The sequence below is a fragment of the Micromesistius poutassou genome, assembly GCF_964030765.1.
Source record: "Micromesistius poutassou genome assembly, chromosome: 7".
NCBI lineage: Eukaryota > Metazoa > Chordata > Actinopteri > Gadiformes > Gadidae > Micromesistius > Micromesistius poutassou.
In genome coordinates, this window is record NC_140277.1 from 15920804 (window position 1) to 15938573 (window position 17770).

Here is a 17770-nt window from a genome sequence, read left to right on the forward strand (position 1 = left end):
AAACTGTTCCTGCGCCTACTCCTGTGAATCCTATGGCAACTGTTGCTATGACTACCACTGTAAGTAACAAGGCCTGTAAAATCAAAAGCTGCCGTAAAATGTTTCCATTAATGAAAAAAAAGGTTACTTTAAAGACTGAAGCCCATTTTCATCTGTCTTGCAGCTCAGTGTCGAAAAGTGTTAATATATTTTCAAAGTATCAGTCTAAAGATACGTTAAGGTGTAAGGTGATTCATAATGACATTCCAGTCAACGTAAGAACTGACGGGTGACAAATAAAATGAAAATATTGCTATGCATTAAAATGTTTGCATGAATGAAAAAAAAGTGATTTTAAAAACTGAAACTGAAACTATTTTCATCCGTCTTGCAGCTCAGTGTTCAAACACTACAGATGATCCTACAGGTAATGAACCATCTCTGGTATCAATTACTAACACATCTACATTCTATGACATGAACATTTCAAGTGCTTGATAAAGCTGCATCCATGTATATGTTCTTGTAATAATATTGCGAACTGTACTCGTCAGTAACATATACATTATATGTATTTACTGTGCATTATGATGGCAAACCCTTGCTCCAATGTTCTCTGTGATCGCCTTTCAGTTAATAAGTGTGGTGGGTGGCTGTACTCTACTGAGGGCAATTTTACCAGCCCCAACTACCCACAAGATTATCCTAACAACATGGATTGTGTATGGATCATCAGTCCAGGCTCTGAAGTTATAGAGCTGGTGTTCCTCCATGTGAAGTAAGCATGATCATCTCATCACCAATCTGACATCATTTGATATTGAGGAACGTATTTTCCTGCTGCATTTGACCACGATGAAGCGTTGTCTTCGGCTCATGTTCAATGTTTACATTTTCTGCGACACAAATGCTATCCACAGTTTGGAGGGGCCGGACTGCATATATGATGTCATCCATGTCTATGATGGCCCCGATATTCACCAAAGGAAGCTTGGGAGACTGTGTGGTAATCAGAGTTCTACCTTCCACTCCACTGGTAAGACTCTGACCGTGCGCTTCACAACTGACAGGAGTGAGACATACCAAGGATTTCTGGCCAATTACAGAGTTGTGGGTGAGTCTCAGAAACAAGAGTGACGATACATTCATTTGAACGTCTTTCCGCTCTACTAAAAGAAAACATGAAGGCAAACTGTTGATTGCTATTTGTGTGATTTGTTTTTGTATTTCTTTGCCAGCGGACGGTTCCTGCAAATATAACTGCGGCTATTTAGTCGGAAACTGTTCCTGCGCCTACTCCTGTGAATCCTATGGCAACTGTTGCTATGACTACCACTGTAAGTAACAAGGCCTGTAAAATCAAAAGCTGCCGTAAAATGTTTCCATTAATGAAAAAAAAGGTTACTTTAAAGACTGAAGCCCATTTTCATCTGTCTTGCAGCTCAGTGTCGAAAAGTGTTAATATATTTTCAAAGTATCAGTCTAAAGATACGTTAAGGTGTAAGGTGATTCATAATGACATTCCAGTCAACGTAAGAACTGACGGGTGACAAATAAAATGAAAATATTGGTATGCATTGAAATGTTTGCATGAATGACAAAAAATTTATTTTAAAAACTGAAACTGAAACTATTTTCATCCGTCTTGCAGCTCAGTGTTCAAACACTACAGATGTTCCTACAGTTGTTCCTACAGATGTTCCTACAGGTAGTGAACCATCTCTGGTATCAATTACTAACACATCTACATTCTATGACATGAACATTTCAAGTGCTTGATAAAGCTGCATCCATGTATATGTTCTTGTAATAATATTGCAAACTGTACTCGTCAGTAACATATACATTATATGTATTTACCGTGCATTATGATGGCAAACCCTTGCTCCAATGTTCTCTGTGATCGCCTTTCAGTTAATAAGTGTGGTGGGTGGCTGTACTCTACTGAGGGCAATTTTACCAGCCCCAACTACCCACAAGATTATCCTAACAACATGGATTGTGTATGGATCATCAGTCCAGGCTCTGAAGTTATAGAGCTGGTGTTCCTCCATGTGAAGTAAGCATGATCATCTCATCACCAATCTGACATCATTTGATATTGAGGAACGTATTTTCCTGCTGCATTTGACCACGATGAAGCGTTGTCTTCGGCTCATGTTCAATGTTTACATTTTCTGCGGCACAAATGCTATCCACAGTTTGGAGGGGGCGAACTGCATATATGATGGCATCCAGGTCTATGATGGCACCGATATTAACCAAAGGAAGCTTGGGAGAGTGTGTGGTAATCAGAGTTCTACCTTCCACTCCACTGGTCAGACTCTGACCGTGCGCTTTACAACTGACTGGAGTCAGACATTCCAAGGATTTCTGGCCAATTACAGAGTTTTTGGTGAGTCTCAGAAACAAGAGTGACGATACATTCATTTGAACGTCTTTCCGGTCTACTAACAGAAAACATGAAGGCAAACTGTTGATTGCTATTTGTGTGATTTGTTTTTGTATTTTTTTTACCAGCGGACGGTTCCTGCAGATATAACTGCGGCTATTTGGTCGGAAACTGTTCCTGTACCTACTCCTGTGAATCCTATGGCAACTGTTGCTATGACTACCACTGTAAGTGACAAGGCCTGTAAAATCAAAAGCTGCCGTAAAATGTTTCCATTAATGAAAAAAAGGTTCCTTTAAAGACTGAAGCCCATTTTCATCTGTCTTGCAGCTCAGTGTAGAAAAGTGTAAATATATTTTCAAAGTATCAGTTTAAAGATAAGTTAAGGTGTAAGGTGATTCATAATGACATTCCAGTCAACGTAAAAACTGACGGGTGACAAATAAAATGAAAATATTGGTATGCATTGAAATGTTTGCATGAATGAAAAAAAAGTGATTTTAAAAACTGAAACTGAAACTATTTTCATCCGTCTTGCAGCTCAGTGTTCAAACACTACAGATGTTCCTACAGTTGTTCCTACAGATGTTCCTACAGGTAATGAACCATCTCTGGTATCAATTACTAACACATCTACATTCTATGACATGAACATTTCAAGTGCTTGATAAAGCTGCATCCATGTATATGTTCTTGTAATAATATTGCAAACTGTACTCGTCAGTAACATACATTATATGTATTTACCGTGCATTATGATGGCAAACCCTTGCTCCAATGTTCTCTGTGATCCCCTTTAAGTTAATAAATGTGGTGGGTGGCTGTACTCTACTGAGGGCAATTTTACCAGCCCCAACTACCCACAAGATTATCCTAACAACATGGATTGTGTATGGATCATCAGTCCAGGCTCTGAAGTTATAGAGCTGGTGTTCCTCCATGTGAAGTAAGCGTGATCATCTCATCACCAGTCTGACATCATTTGATATTGAGGAACGTATTTTCCTGCTGCATTTGACCATGATGAAGCGTTGTTTTCGGCTCATGTTCAATGTTTACATTTTCTGCGACACAAATGCTATCCACAGTTTGGAGGGGGCGGACTGCAGATATGATGGCATCCAGGTCTATGATGGCCCCGATATTCACCAAAGGAAGCTTGGGAGAGTGTGTGGTAATCAGAGGTCTACCTTCCACTCCACTGGTAAGACTCTGACCGTGCACTTCACAACTGACTGGAGTGAGACATACCAAGGATTTCTGGCCAATTACAGAGTTGTGGGTGAGTCTCAGAAACAAGAGTGACGATACATTCATTTGAACGTCTTTCTGGTCTACTAAAAGAAAACATAATGGCAAACTGTTGATTGCTATTTGTGTGATTTGTTTTTGTATTTTTTTGCCAGCGGACGGTTCCTGCAGATATAACTGCGGCAATTTGGTCGTAAACTGTTCCTGCGCCTACTCCTGTGAATCCTATGGCAACTGTTGCTATGACTACCACTGTAAGTGACAAGGCCTGTAAAATCAAAAGCTGCCGTAAAATGTTTCCATTAATGAAAAAAGGTTACTTTAAAGACTGAAGCCTATTTTCATCTGTCTTGCAGCTCAGTGTAGAAAAATGTAAATATATTTTCAAAGTATCAGTTTAAAGATACGTTAAGGTGTAAGGTGATTCATAATGACATTCCAGTCAACGTAAGAACTGACGCGTGACAAATGAAATGAAAATATTGCTATGCATTAAAATGGTTGCATAAATGAAAAAAAAGTGATTTTAAAAACTGAAACTGAAACTATTTTCATCCGTCTTGCAGCTCAGTGTTCAAACACTACAGATGTTCCTACAGTTGTTCCTACAGATGTTCCTACAGGTAATGAACCATCTCTGGTATCAATTACTAACACATCTACATTCTATGACATGAACATTTCAAGTGCTTGATAAAGCTGCATTCATGTATACGTTCTTGTAGGGCTGGGCGATTAATCAAATTTTGATCGCGATTTCGATTTCAGAGTGGAACGATCACCAAACTAATATAATCGAGTTGAAACGATAATTTTTTTTTACATTTTTTTTATAGAAATTGCAGAACAGCTGGATTCATATCTGGACTTCATTTTCTATTTGACCATTTTGTGTATATTTTTAAGGGGAAATTTCAAAGTTCACATTTACAAAGTGTTTTTTTTGGAGAGAAATTATGAATAAATGCATCATGTTTTCAAACTCAAAAATAATCATTTGAATAATCGAGATTTCAATATTGACCAAAATAATCGTGATTATTATTTTTTCCATAATCGAGCAGCCCTACGTTCTTGTAATAATATTGCAAACTGTACTCGTCAGTAACATACATTATATGTATTTACCGTGCATTATGATGGCAAACCCTTGCTCCAATGTTCTCTGTGATCGCCTTTCAGTTAATAAGTGTGGTGGGTGGCTGTACTCTACTGAGGGCAATTTTACCAGCCCCAACTACCCACAAGATTATCCTAACAACATGGATTGTGTATGGATCATCAGTCCAGGCTCTGAAGTTATAGAGCTGGTGTTCCTCCATGTGAAGTAAGCATGATCATCTCATCACCAATCTGACATCATTTGATATTGAGGAACATATTTTCCTGCTGCATTTGACCACAATGAAGCGTTGTCTTCGGCTCATGTTCAATGTTTACATTTTCTGCGACACAAATGCTATCCACAGTTTGGAGGGGTCGAACTGCGCTTTTGATGGCATCCATGTCTATGATGGCCCCGATATTAACCAAAGGAAGCTTGGGAGAGTGTGTGTTAATCAGAGGTCTACCTTCCACTCCACTGGTAAGACTCTGACCGTGCGCTTCACAACTGACGGGAGTGCGACATTCCAAGGATTTCTGGCCAATTACAGAGTTGTGGGTGAGTCTCAGAAACAAGAGTGACGATACATTCATTTGAACGTCTTTCCGGTCTACTAAAAGAAAACATGAAGGCAAACTGTTGATTGCTATTTGTGTGATTTGTTTTTGTATTTTTTTGCCAGCGGACGGTTCCTGCAGATATAACTGCGGCTATTTGGTCGGAAACTGTTCCTGCGCCTACTCCTGTGAATCCTATGGCAACTGTTGCTATAACTACCACTGTAAGTGACAAGGCCTGTAAAATCAAACGCTGCCGTAAAATGTTTCCATTAATGAAAAAAAGGTTACTTTAAAGACTGAAGCCCATTTTCATCTGTCTTGCAGCTCAGTGTAGAAAAATGTAAATATATTTTCAAAGTATCAGTTTAAAGATACGGTATGGTGTAAGGTGATTCATAATGACATTCCAGTCAACGTAAGAACTGACACGTGACAAATGAAATGAAAATATTGGTATGCATTGAAATGTTTGCATGAATGACAAAAAAATTATTTTAAAAACTGAAACTGAAACTATTTTCATCCGTCTTGCAGCTCAGTGTTCAAACACTACAGATGTTCCTACAGTTGTTCCTACAGATGTTCCTACAGGTAGTGAACCATCTCTGGTATCAATTACTAACACATCTACATTCTATGACATGAACATTTCAAGTGCTTGATAAAGCTGCATCCATGTATATGTTCTTGTAATAATATTGCAAACTGTACTCGTCAGTAACATATACATTATATGTATTTACCGTGCATTATGATGGCAAACCCTTGCTCCAATGTTCTCTGTGATCGCCTTTCAGTTAATAAGTGTGGTGGGTGGCTGTACTCTACTGAGGGCAATTTTACCAGCCCCAACTACCCACAAGATTATCCTAACAACATGGATTGTGTATGGATCATCAGTCCAGGCTCTGAAGTTATAGAGCTGGTGTTCCTCCATGTGAAGTAAGCATGATCATCTCATCACCAATCTGACATCATTTGATATTGAGGAACGTATTTTCCTGCTGCATTTGACCACGATGAAGCGTTGTCTTCGGCTCATGTTCAATGTTTACATTTTCTGCGGCACAAATGCTATCCACAGTTTGGAGGGGGCGAACTGCATATATGATGGCATCCAGGTCTATGATGGCACCGATATTAACCAAAGGAAGCTTGGGAGAGTGTGTGGTAATCAGAGTTCTACCTTCCACTCCACTGGTCAGACTCTGACCGTGCGCTTTACAACTGACTGGAGTCAGACATTCCAAGGATTTCTGGCCAATTACAGAGTTTTTGGTGAGTCTCAGAAACAAGAGTGACGATACATTCATTTGAACGTCTTTCCGGTCTACTAACAGAAAACATGAAGGCAAACTGTTGATTGCTATTTGTGTGATTTGTTTTTGTATTTTTTTTACCAGCGGACGGTTCCTGCAGATATAACTGCGGCTATTTGGTCGGAAACTGTTCCTGTACCTACTCCTGTGAATCCTATGGCAACTGTTGCTATGACTACCACTGTAAGTGACAAGGCCTGTAAAATCAAAAGCTGCCGTAAAATGTTTCCATTAATGAAAAAAAGGTTCCTTTAAAGACTGAAGCCCATTTTCATCTGTCTTGCAGCTCAGTGTAGAAAAGTGTAAATATATTTTCAAAGTATCAGTTTAAAGATAAGTTAAGGTGTAAGGTGATTCATAATGACATTCCAGTCAACGTAAGAACTGACGGGTGACAAATAAAATGAAAATATTGGTATGCATTGAAATGTTTGCATGAATGAAAAAAAAGTGATTTTAAAAACTGAAACTGAAACTATTTTCATCCGTCTTGCAGCTCAGTGTTCAAACACTACAGATGTTCCTACAGTTGTTCCTACAGATGTTCCTACAGGTAATGAACCATCTCTGGTATCAATTACTAACACATCTACATTCTATGACATGAACATTTCAAGTGCTTGATAAAGCTGCATCCATGTATATGTTCTTGTAATAATATTGCAAACTGTACTCGTCAGTAACATACATTATATGTATTTACCGTGCATTATGATGGCAAACCCTTGCTCCAATGTTCTCTGTGATCCCCTTTAAGTTAATAAATGTGGTGGGTGGCTGTACTCTACTGAGGGCAATTTTACCAGCCCCAACTACCCACAAGATTATCCTAACAACATGGATTGTGTATGGATCATCAGTCCAGGCTCTGAAGTTATAGAGCTGGTGTTCCTCCATGTGAAGTAAGCGTGATCATCTCATCACCAGTCTGACATCATTTGATATTGAGGAACGTATTTTCCTGCTGCATTTGACCATGATGAAGCGTTGTTTTCGGCTCATGTTCAATGTTTACATTTTCTGCGACACAAATGCTATCCACAGTTTGGAGGGGGCGGACTGCAGATATGATGGCATCCAGGTCTATGATGGCCCCGATATTCACCAAAGGAAGCTTGGGAGAGTGTGTGGTAATCAGAGGTCTACCTTCCACTCCACTGGTAAGACTCTGACCGTGCACTTCACAACTGACTGGAGTGAGACATACCAAGGATTTCTGGCCAATTACAGAGTTGTGGGTGAGTCTCAGAAACAAGAGTGACGATACATTCATTTGAACGTCTTTCTGGTCTACTAAAAGAAAACATAATGGCAAACTGTTGATTGCTATTTGTGTGATTTGTTTTTGTATTTTTTTGCCAGCGGACGGTTCCTGCAGATATAACTGCGGCAATTTGGTCGTAAACTGTTCCTGCGCCTACTCCTGTGAATCCTATGGCAACTGTTGCTATGACTACCACTGTAAGTGACAAGGCCTGTAAAATCAAAAGCTGCCGTAAAATGTTTCCATTAATGAAAAAAGGTTACTTTAAAGACTGAAGCCTATTTTCATCTGTCTTGCAGCTCAGTGTAGAAAAATGTAAATATATTTTCAAAGTATCAGTTTAAAGATACGTTAAGGTGTAAGGTGATTCATAATGACATTCCAGTCAACGTAAGAACTGACGCGTGACAAATGAAATGAAAATATTGCTATGCATTAAAATGGTTGCATAAATGAAAAAAAAGTGATTTTAAAAACTGAAACTGAAACTATTTTCATCCGTCTTGCAGCTCAGTGTTCAAACACTACAGATGTTCCTACAGTTGTTCCTACAGATGTTCCTACAGGTAATGAACCATCTCTGGTATCAATTACTAACACATCTACATTCTATGACATGAACATTTCAAGTGCTTGATAAAGCTGCATTCATGTATACGTTCTTGTAGGGCTGGGCGATTAATCAAATTTTGATCGCGATTTCGATTTCAGAGTGGAACGATCACCAAACTAATATAATCGAGTTGAAACGATAATTTTTTTTTACATTTTTTTTATAGAAATTGCAGAACAGCTGGATTCATATCTGGACTTCATTTTCTATTTGACCATTTTGTGTATATTTTTAAGGGGAAATTTCAAAGTTCACATTTACAAAGTGTTTTTTTTGGAGAGAAATTATGAATAAATGCATCATGTTTTCAAACTCAAAAATAATCATTTGAATAATCGAGATTTCAATATTGACCAAAATAATCGTGATTATTATTTTTTCCATAATCGAGCAGCCCTACGTTCTTGTAATAATATTGCAAACTGTACTCGTCAGTAACATACATTATATGTATTTACCGTGCATTATGATGGCAAACCCTTGCTCCAATGTTCTCTGTGATCGCCTTTCAGTTAATAAGTGTGGTGGGTGGCTGTACTCTACTGAGGGCAATTTTACCAGCCCCAACTACCCACAAGATTATCCTAACAACATGGATTGTGTATGGATCATCAGTCCAGGCTCTGAAGTTATAGAGCTGGTGTTCCTCCATGTGAAGTAAGCATGATCATCTCATCACCAATCTGACATCATTTGATATTGAGGAACATATTTTCCTGCTGCATTTGACCACAATGAAGCGTTGTCTTCGGCTCATGTTCAATGTTTACATTTTCTGCGACACAAATGCTATCCACAGTTTGGAGGGGTCGAACTGCGCTTTTGATGGCATCCATGTCTATGATGGCCCCGATATTAACCAAAGGAAGCTTGGGAGAGTGTGTGTTAATCAGAGGTCTACCTTCCACTCCACTGGTAAGACTCTGACCGTGCGCTTCACAACTGACGGGAGTGCGACATTCCAAGGATTTCTGGCCAATTACAGAGTTGTGGGTGAGTCTCAGAAACAAGAGTGACGATACATTCATTTGAACGTCTTTCCGGTCTACTAAAAGAAAACATGAAGGCAAACTGTTGATTGCTATTTGTGTGATTTGTTTTTGTATTTTTTTGCCAGCGGACGGTTCCTGCAGATATAACTGCGGCTATTTGGTCGGAAACTGTTCCTGTACCTACTCCTGTGAATCCTATGGCAACTGTTGCTATGACTACCACTGTAAGTGACAAGGCCTGTAAAATCAAAAGCTGCCGTAAAATGTTTCCATTAATGAAAAAAAGGTTCCTTTAAAGACTGAAGCCCATTTTCATCTGTCTTGCAGCTCAGTGTAGAAAAGTGTAAATATATTTTCAAAGTATCAGTTTAAAGATAAGTTAAGGTGTAAGGTGATTCATAATGACATTCCAGTCAACGTAAGAACTGACGGGTGACAAATAAAATGAAAATATTGGTATGCATTGAAATGTTTGCATGAATGAAAAAAAAGTGATTTTAAAAACTGAAACTGAAACTATTTTCATCCGTCTTGCAGCTCAGTGTTCAAACACTACAGATGTTCCTACAGTTGTTCCTACAGATGTTCCTACAGGTAATGAACCATCTCTGGTATCAATTACTAACACATCTACATTCTATGACATGAACATTTCAAGTGCTTGATAAAGCTGCATCCATGTATATGTTCTTGTAATAATATTGCAAACTGTACTCGTCAGTAACATACATTATATGTATTTACCGTGCATTATGATGGCAAACCCTTGCTCCAATGTTCTCTGTGATCCCCTTTAAGTTAATAAATGTGGTGGGTGGCTGTACTCTACTGAGGGCAATTTTACCAGCCCCAACTACCCACAAGATTATCCTAACAACATGGATTGTGTATGGATCATCAGTCCAGGCTCTGAAGTTATAGAGCTGGTGTTCCTCCATGTGAAGTAAGCGTGATCATCTCATCACCAGTCTGACATCATTTGATATTGAGGAACGTATTTTCCTGCTGCATTTGACCATGATGAAGCGTTGTTTTCGGCTCATGTTCAATGTTTACATTTTCTGCGACACAAATGCTATCCACAGTTTGGAGGGGGCGGACTGCAGATATGATGGCATCCAGGTCTATGATGGCCCCGATATTCACCAAAGGAAGCTTGGGAGAGTGTGTGGTAATCAGAGGTCTACCTTCCACTCCACTGGTAAGACTCTGACCATGCACTTCACAACTGACTGGAGTGAGACATACCAAGGATTTCTGGCCAATTACAGAGTTGTGGGTGAGTCTCAGAAACAAGAGTGACGATACATTCATTTGAACGTCTTTCTGGTCTACTAAAAGAAAACATAATGGCAAACTGTTGATTGCTATTTGTGTGATTTGTTTTTGTATTTTTTTGCCAGCGGACGGTTCCTGCAGATATAACTGCGGCAATTTGGTCGTAAACTGTTCCTGCGCCTACTCCTGTGAATCCTATGGCAACTGTTGCTATGACTACCACTGTAAGTGACAAGGCCTGTAAAATCAAAAGCTGCCGTAAAATGTTTCCATTAATGAAAAAAGGTTACTTTAAAGACTGAAGCCTATTTTCATCTGTCTTGCAGCTCAGTGTAGAAAAATGTAAATATATTTTCAAAGTATCAGTTTAAAGATACGTTAAGGTGTAAGGTGATTCATAATGACATTCCAGTCAACGTAAGAACTGACGCGTGACAAATGAAATGAAAATATTGCTATGCATTAAAATGGTTGCATAAATGAAAAAAAAGTGATTTTAAAAACTGAAACTGAAACTATTTTCATCCGTCTTGCAGCTCAGTGTTCAAACACTACAGATGTTCCTACAGTTGTTCCTACAGATGTTCCTACAGGTAATGAACCATCTCTGGTATCAATTACTAACACATCTACATTCTATGACATGAACATTTCAAGTGCTTGATAAAGCTGCATTCATGTATACGTTCTTGTAGGGCTGGGCGATTAATCAAATTTTGATCGCGATTTCGATTTCAGAGTGGAACGATCACCAAACTAATATAATCGAGTTGAAACGATAATTTTTTTTTACATTTTTTTTATAGAAATTGCAGAACAGCTGGATTCATATCTGGACTTCATTTTCTATTTGACCATTTTGTGTATATTTTTAAGGGGAAATTTCAAAGTTCACATTTACAAAGTGTTTTTTTTGGAGAGAAATTATGAATAAATGCATCATGTTTTCAAACTCAAAAATAATCATTTGAATAATCGAGATTTCAATATTGACCAAAATAATCGTGATTATTATTTTTTCCATAATCGAGCAGCCCTACGTTCTTGTAATAATATTGCAAACTGTACTCGTCAGTAACATACATTATATGTATTTACCGTGCATTATGATGGCAAACCCTTGCTCCAATGTTCTCTGTGATCGCCTTTCAGTTAATAAGTGTGGTGGGTGGCTGTACTCTACTGAGGGCAATTTTACCAGCCCCAACTACCCACAAGATTATCCTAACAACATGGATTGTGTATGGATCATCAGTCCAGGCTCTGAAGTTATAGAGCTGGTGTTCCTCCATGTGAAGTAAGCATGATCATCTCATCACCAATCTGACATCATTTGATATTGAGGAACATATTTTCCTGCTGCATTTGACCACAATGAAGCGTTGTCTTCGGCTCATGTTCAATGTTTACATTTTCTGCGACACAAATGCTATCCACAGTTTGGAGGGGTCGAACTGCGCTTTTGATGGCATCCATGTCTATGATGGCCCCGATATTAACCAAAGGAAGCTTGGGAGAGTGTGTGTTAATCAGAGGTCTACCTTCCACTCCACTGGTAAGACTCTGACCGTGCGCTTCACAACTGACGGGAGTGCGACATTCCAAGGATTTCTGGCCAATTACAGAGTTGTGGGTGAGTCTCAGAAACAAGAGTGACGATACATTCATTTGAACGTCTTTCCGGTCTACTAAAAGAAAACATGAAGGCAAACTGTTGATTGCTATTTGTGTGATTTGTTTTTGTATTTTTTTGCCAGCGGACGGTTCCTGCAGATATAACTGCGGCTATTTGGTCGGAAACTGTTCCTGCGCCTACTCCTGTGAATCCTATGGCAACTGTTGCTATAACTACCACTGTAAGTGACAAGGCCTGTAAAATCAAACGCTGCCGTAAAATGTTTCCATTAATGAAAAAAAGGTTACTTTAAAGACTGAAGCCCATTTTCATCTGTCTTGCAGCTCAGTGTAGAAAAATGTAAATATATTTTCAAAGTATCAGTTTAAAGATACGGTATGGTGTAAGGTGATTCATAATGACATTCCAGTCAACGTAAGAACTGACACGTGACAAATGAAATGAAAATATTGGTATGCATTGAAATGTTTGCATGAATGACAAAAAAATTATTTTAAAAACTGAAACTGAAACTATTTTCATCCGTCTTGCAGCTCAGTGTTCAAACACTACAGATGTTCCTACAGTTGTTCCTACAGATGTTCCTACAGGTAGTGAACCATCTCTGGTATCAATTACTAACACATCTACATTCTATGACATGAACATTTCAAGTGCTTGATAAAGCTGCATCCATGTATATGTTCTTGTAATAATATTGCAAACTGTACTCGTCAGTAACATATACATTATATGTATTTACCGTGCATTATGATGGCAAACCCTTGCTCCAATGTTCTCTGTGATCGCCTTTCAGTTAATAAGTGTGGTGGGTGGCTGTACTCTACTGAGGGCAATTTTACCAGCCCCAACTACCCACAAGATTATCCTAACAACATGGATTGTGTATGGATCATCAGTCCAGGCTCTGAAGTTATAGAGCTGGTGTTCCTCCATGTGAAGTAAGCATGATCATCTCATCACCAATCTGACATCATTTGATATTGAGGAACGTATTTTCCTGCTGCATTTGACCACGATGAAGCGTTGTCTTCGGCTCATGTTCAATGTTTACATTTTCTGCGGCACAAATGCTATCCACAGTTTGGAGGGGGCGAACTGCATATATGATGGCATCCAGGTCTATGATGGCACCGATATTAACCAAAGGAAGCTTGGGAGAGTGTGTGGTAATCAGAGTTCTACCTTCCACTCCACTGGTCAGACTCTGACCGTGCGCTTTACAACTGACTGGAGTCAGACATTCCAAGGATTTCTGGCCAATTACAGAGTTTTTGGTGAGTCTCAGAAACAAGAGTGACGATACATTCATTTGAACGTCTTTCCGGTCTACTAACAGAAAACATGAAGGCAAACTGTTGATTGCTATTTGTGTGATTTGTTTTTGTATTTTTTTTACCAGCGGACGGTTCCTGCAGATATAACTGCGGCTATTTGGTCGGAAACTGTTCCTGTACCTACTCCTGTGAATCCTATGGCAACTGTTGCTATGACTACCACTGTAAGTGACAAGGCCTGTAAAATCAAAAGCTGCCGTAAAATGTTTCCATTAATGAAAAAAAGGTTCCTTTAAAGACTGAAGCCCATTTTCATCTGTCTTGCAGCTCAGTGTAGAAAAGTGTAAATATATTTTCAAAGTATCAGTTTAAAGATAAGTTAAGGTGTAAGGTGATTCATAATGACATTCCAGTCAACGTAAGAACTGACGGGTGACAAATAAAATGAAAATATTGGTATGCATTGAAATGTTTGCATGAATGAAAAAAAAGTGATTTTAAAAACTGAAACTGAAACTATTTTCATCCGTCTTGCAGCTCAGTGTTCAAACACTACAGATGTTCCTACAGTTGTTCCTACAGATGTTCCTACAGGTAATGAACCATCTCTGGTATCAATTACTAACACATCTACATTCTATGACATGAACATTTCAAGTGCTTGATAAAGCTGCATCCATGTATATGTTCTTGTAATAATATTGCAAACTGTACTCGTCAGTAACATACATTATATGTATTTACCGTGCATTATGATGGCAAACCCTTGCTCCAATGTTCTCTGTGATCCCCTTTAAGTTAATAAATGTGGTGGGTGGCTGTACTCTACTGAGGGCAATTTTACCAGCCCCAACTACCCACAAGATTATCCTAACAACATGGATTGTGTATGGATCATCAGTCCAGGCTCTGAAGTTATAGAGCTGGTGTTCCTCCATGTGAAGTAAGCGTGATCATCTCATCACCAGTCTGACATCATTTGATATTGAGGAACGTATTTTCCTGCTGCATTTGACCATGATGAAGCGTTGTTTTCGGCTCATGTTCAATGTTTACATTTTCTGCGACACAAATGCTATCCACAGTTTGGAGGGGGCGGACTGCAGATATGATGGCATCCAGGTCTATGATGGCCCCGATATTCACCAAAGGAAGCTTGGGAGAGTGTGTGGTAATCAGAGGTCTACCTTCCACTCCACTGGTAAGACTCTGACCGTGCACTTCACAACTGACTGGAGTGAGACATACCAAGGATTTCTGGCCAATTACAGAGTTGTGGGTGAGTCTCAGAAACAAGAGTGACGATACATTCATTTGAACGTCTTTCTGGTCTACTAAAAGAAAACATAATGGCAAACTGTTGATTGCTATTTGTGTGATTTGTTTTTGTATTTTTTTGCCAGCGGACGGTTCCTGCAGATATAACTGCGGCAATTTGGTCGTAAACTGTTCCTGCGCCTACTCCTGTGAATCCTATGGCAACTGTTGCTATGACTACCACTGTAAGTGACAAGGCCTGTAAAATCAAAAGCTGCCGTAAAATGTTTCCATTAATGAAAAAAGGTTACTTTAAAGACTGAAGCCTATTTTCATCTGTCTTGCAGCTCAGTGTAGAAAAATGTAAATATATTTTCAAAGTATCAGTTTAAAGATACGTTAAGGTGTAAGGTGATTCATAATGACATTCCAGTCAACGTAAGAACTGACGCGTGACAAATGAAATGAAAATATTGCTATGCATTAAAATGGTTGCATAAATGAAAAAAAAGTGATTTTAAAAACTGAAACTGAAACTATTTTCATCCGTCTTGCAGCTCAGTGTTCAAACACTACAGATGTTCCTACAGTTGTTCCTACAGATGTTCCTACAGGTAATGAACCATCTCTGGTATCAATTACTAACACATCTACATTCTATGACATGAACATTTCAAGTGCTTGATAAAGCTGCATTCATGTATACGTTCTTGTAGGGCTGGGCGATTAATCAAATTTTGATCGCGATTTCGATTTCAGAGTGGAACGATCACCAAACTAATATAATCGAGTTGAAACGATAATTTTTTTTTACATTTTTTTTATAGAAATTGCAGAACAGCTGGATTCATATCTGGACTTCATTTTCTATTTGACCATTTTGTGTATATTTTTAAGGGGAAATTTCAAAGTTCACATTTACAAAGTGTTTTTTTTGGAGAGAAATTATGAATAAATGCATCATGTTTTCAAACTCAAAAATAATCATTTGAATAATCGAGATTTCAATATTGACCAAAATAATCGTGATTATTATTTTTTCCATAATCGAGCAGCCCTACGTTCTTGTAATAATATTGCAAACTGTACTCGTCAGTAACATACATTATATGTATTTACCGTGCATTATGATGGCAAACCCTTGCTCCAATGTTCTCTGTGATCGCCTTTCAGTTAATAAGTGTGGTGGGTGGCTGTACTCTACTGAGGGCAATTTTACCAGCCCCAACTACCCACAAGATTATCCTAACAACATGGATTGTGTATGGATCATCAGTCCAGGCTCTGAAGTTATAGAGCTGGTGTTCCTCCATGTGAAGTAAGCATGATCATCTCATCACCAATCTGACATCATTTGATATTGAGGAACATATTTTCCTGCTGCATTTGACCACAATGAAGCGTTGTCTTCGGCTCATGTTCAATGTTTACATTTTCTGCGACACAAATGCTATCCACAGTTTGGAGGGGTCGAACTGCGCTTTTGATGGCATCCATGTCTATGATGGCCCCGATATTAACCAAAGGAAGCTTGGGAGAGTGTGTGTTAATCAGAGGTCTACCTTCCACTCCACTGGTAAGACTCTGACCGTGCGCTTCACAACTGACGGGAGTGCGACATTCCAAGGATTTCTGGCCAATTACAGAGTTGTGGGTGAGTCTCAGAAACAAGAGTGACGATACATTCATTTGAACGTCTTTCCGGTCTACTAAAAGAAAACATGAAGGCAAACTGTTGATTGCTATTTGTGTGATTTGTTTTTGTATTTTTTTGCCAGCGGACGGTTCCTGCAGATATAACTGCGGCTATTTGGTCGGAAACTGTTCCTGCGCCTACTCCTGTGAATCCTATGGCAACTGTTGCTATAACTACCACTGTAAGTGACAAGGCCTGTAAAATCAAACGCTGCCGTAAAATGTTTCCATTAATGAAAAAAAGGTTACTTTAAAGACTGAAGCCCATTTTCATCTGTCTTGCAGCTCAGTGTAGAAAAATGTAAATATATTTTCAAAGTATCAGTTTAAAGATACGGTATGGTGTAAGGTGATTCATAATGACATTCCAGTCAACGTAAGAACTGACACGTGACAAATGAAATGAAAATATTGGTATGCATTGAAATGTTTGCATGAATGACAAAAAAATTATTTTAAAAACTGAAACTGAAACTATTTTCATCCGTCTTGCAGCTCAGTGTTCAAACACTACAGATGTTCCTACAGTTGTTCCTACAGATGTTCCTACAGGTAGTGAACCATCTCTGGTATCAATTACTAACACATCTACATTCTATGACATGAACATTTCAAGTGCTTGATAAAGCTGCATCCATGTATATGTTCTTGTAATAATATTGCAAACTGTACTCGTCAGTAACATATACATTATATGTATTTACCGTGCATTATGATGGCAAACCCTTGCTCCAATGTTCTCTGTGATCGCCTTTCAGTTAATAAGTGTGGTGGGTGGCTGTACTCTACTGAGGGCAATTTTACCAGCCCCAACTACCCACAAGATTATCCTAACAACATGGATTGTGTATGGATCATCAGTCCAGGCTCTGAAGTTATAGAGCTGGTGTTCCTCCATGTGAAGTAAGCATGATCATCTCATCACCAATCTGACATCATTTGATATTGAGGAACGTATTTTCCTGCTGCATTTGACCACGATGAAGCGTTGTCTTCGGCTCATGTTCAATGTTTACATTTTCTGCGGCACAAATGCTATCCACAGTTTGGAGGGGGCGAACTGCATATATGATGGCATCCAGGTCTATGATGGCACCGATATTAACCAAAGGAAGCTTGGGAGAGTGTGTGGTAATCAGAGTTCTACCTTCC

The 17770-nt window shown here is 38.8% G+C and overlaps 1 protein-coding gene across 1 annotated transcript; it reads left to right on the top strand.

Annotated features, from left to right (window-relative positions):
* Positions 1 to 2505: 2505 nt before the first annotated feature.
* On the top strand, positions 2506 to 11462 carry LOC311350233 (scavenger receptor cysteine-rich domain-containing protein DMBT1-like; the record flags this gene model as incomplete). The annotated part of the gene is made up of 13 exons (XM_084470232.1): positions 2506 to 2598; positions 2912 to 2968; positions 3173 to 3317; positions 3460 to 3653; positions 5410 to 5508; positions 7103 to 7159; positions 7364 to 7508; positions 7651 to 7844; positions 9601 to 9699; positions 10013 to 10069; positions 10274 to 10418; positions 10561 to 10676; positions 11449 to 11462. Exons 3-13 carry the CDS (start codon positions 3253 to 3255, stop codon positions 11460 to 11462), a joined length of 1185 nt encoding a protein of 394 aa, XP_084326358.1. The 5' UTR covers positions 2506 to 2598; positions 2912 to 2968; positions 3173 to 3252.
* Between the last annotated feature and the right edge of the window lie 6308 nt (positions 11463 to 17770).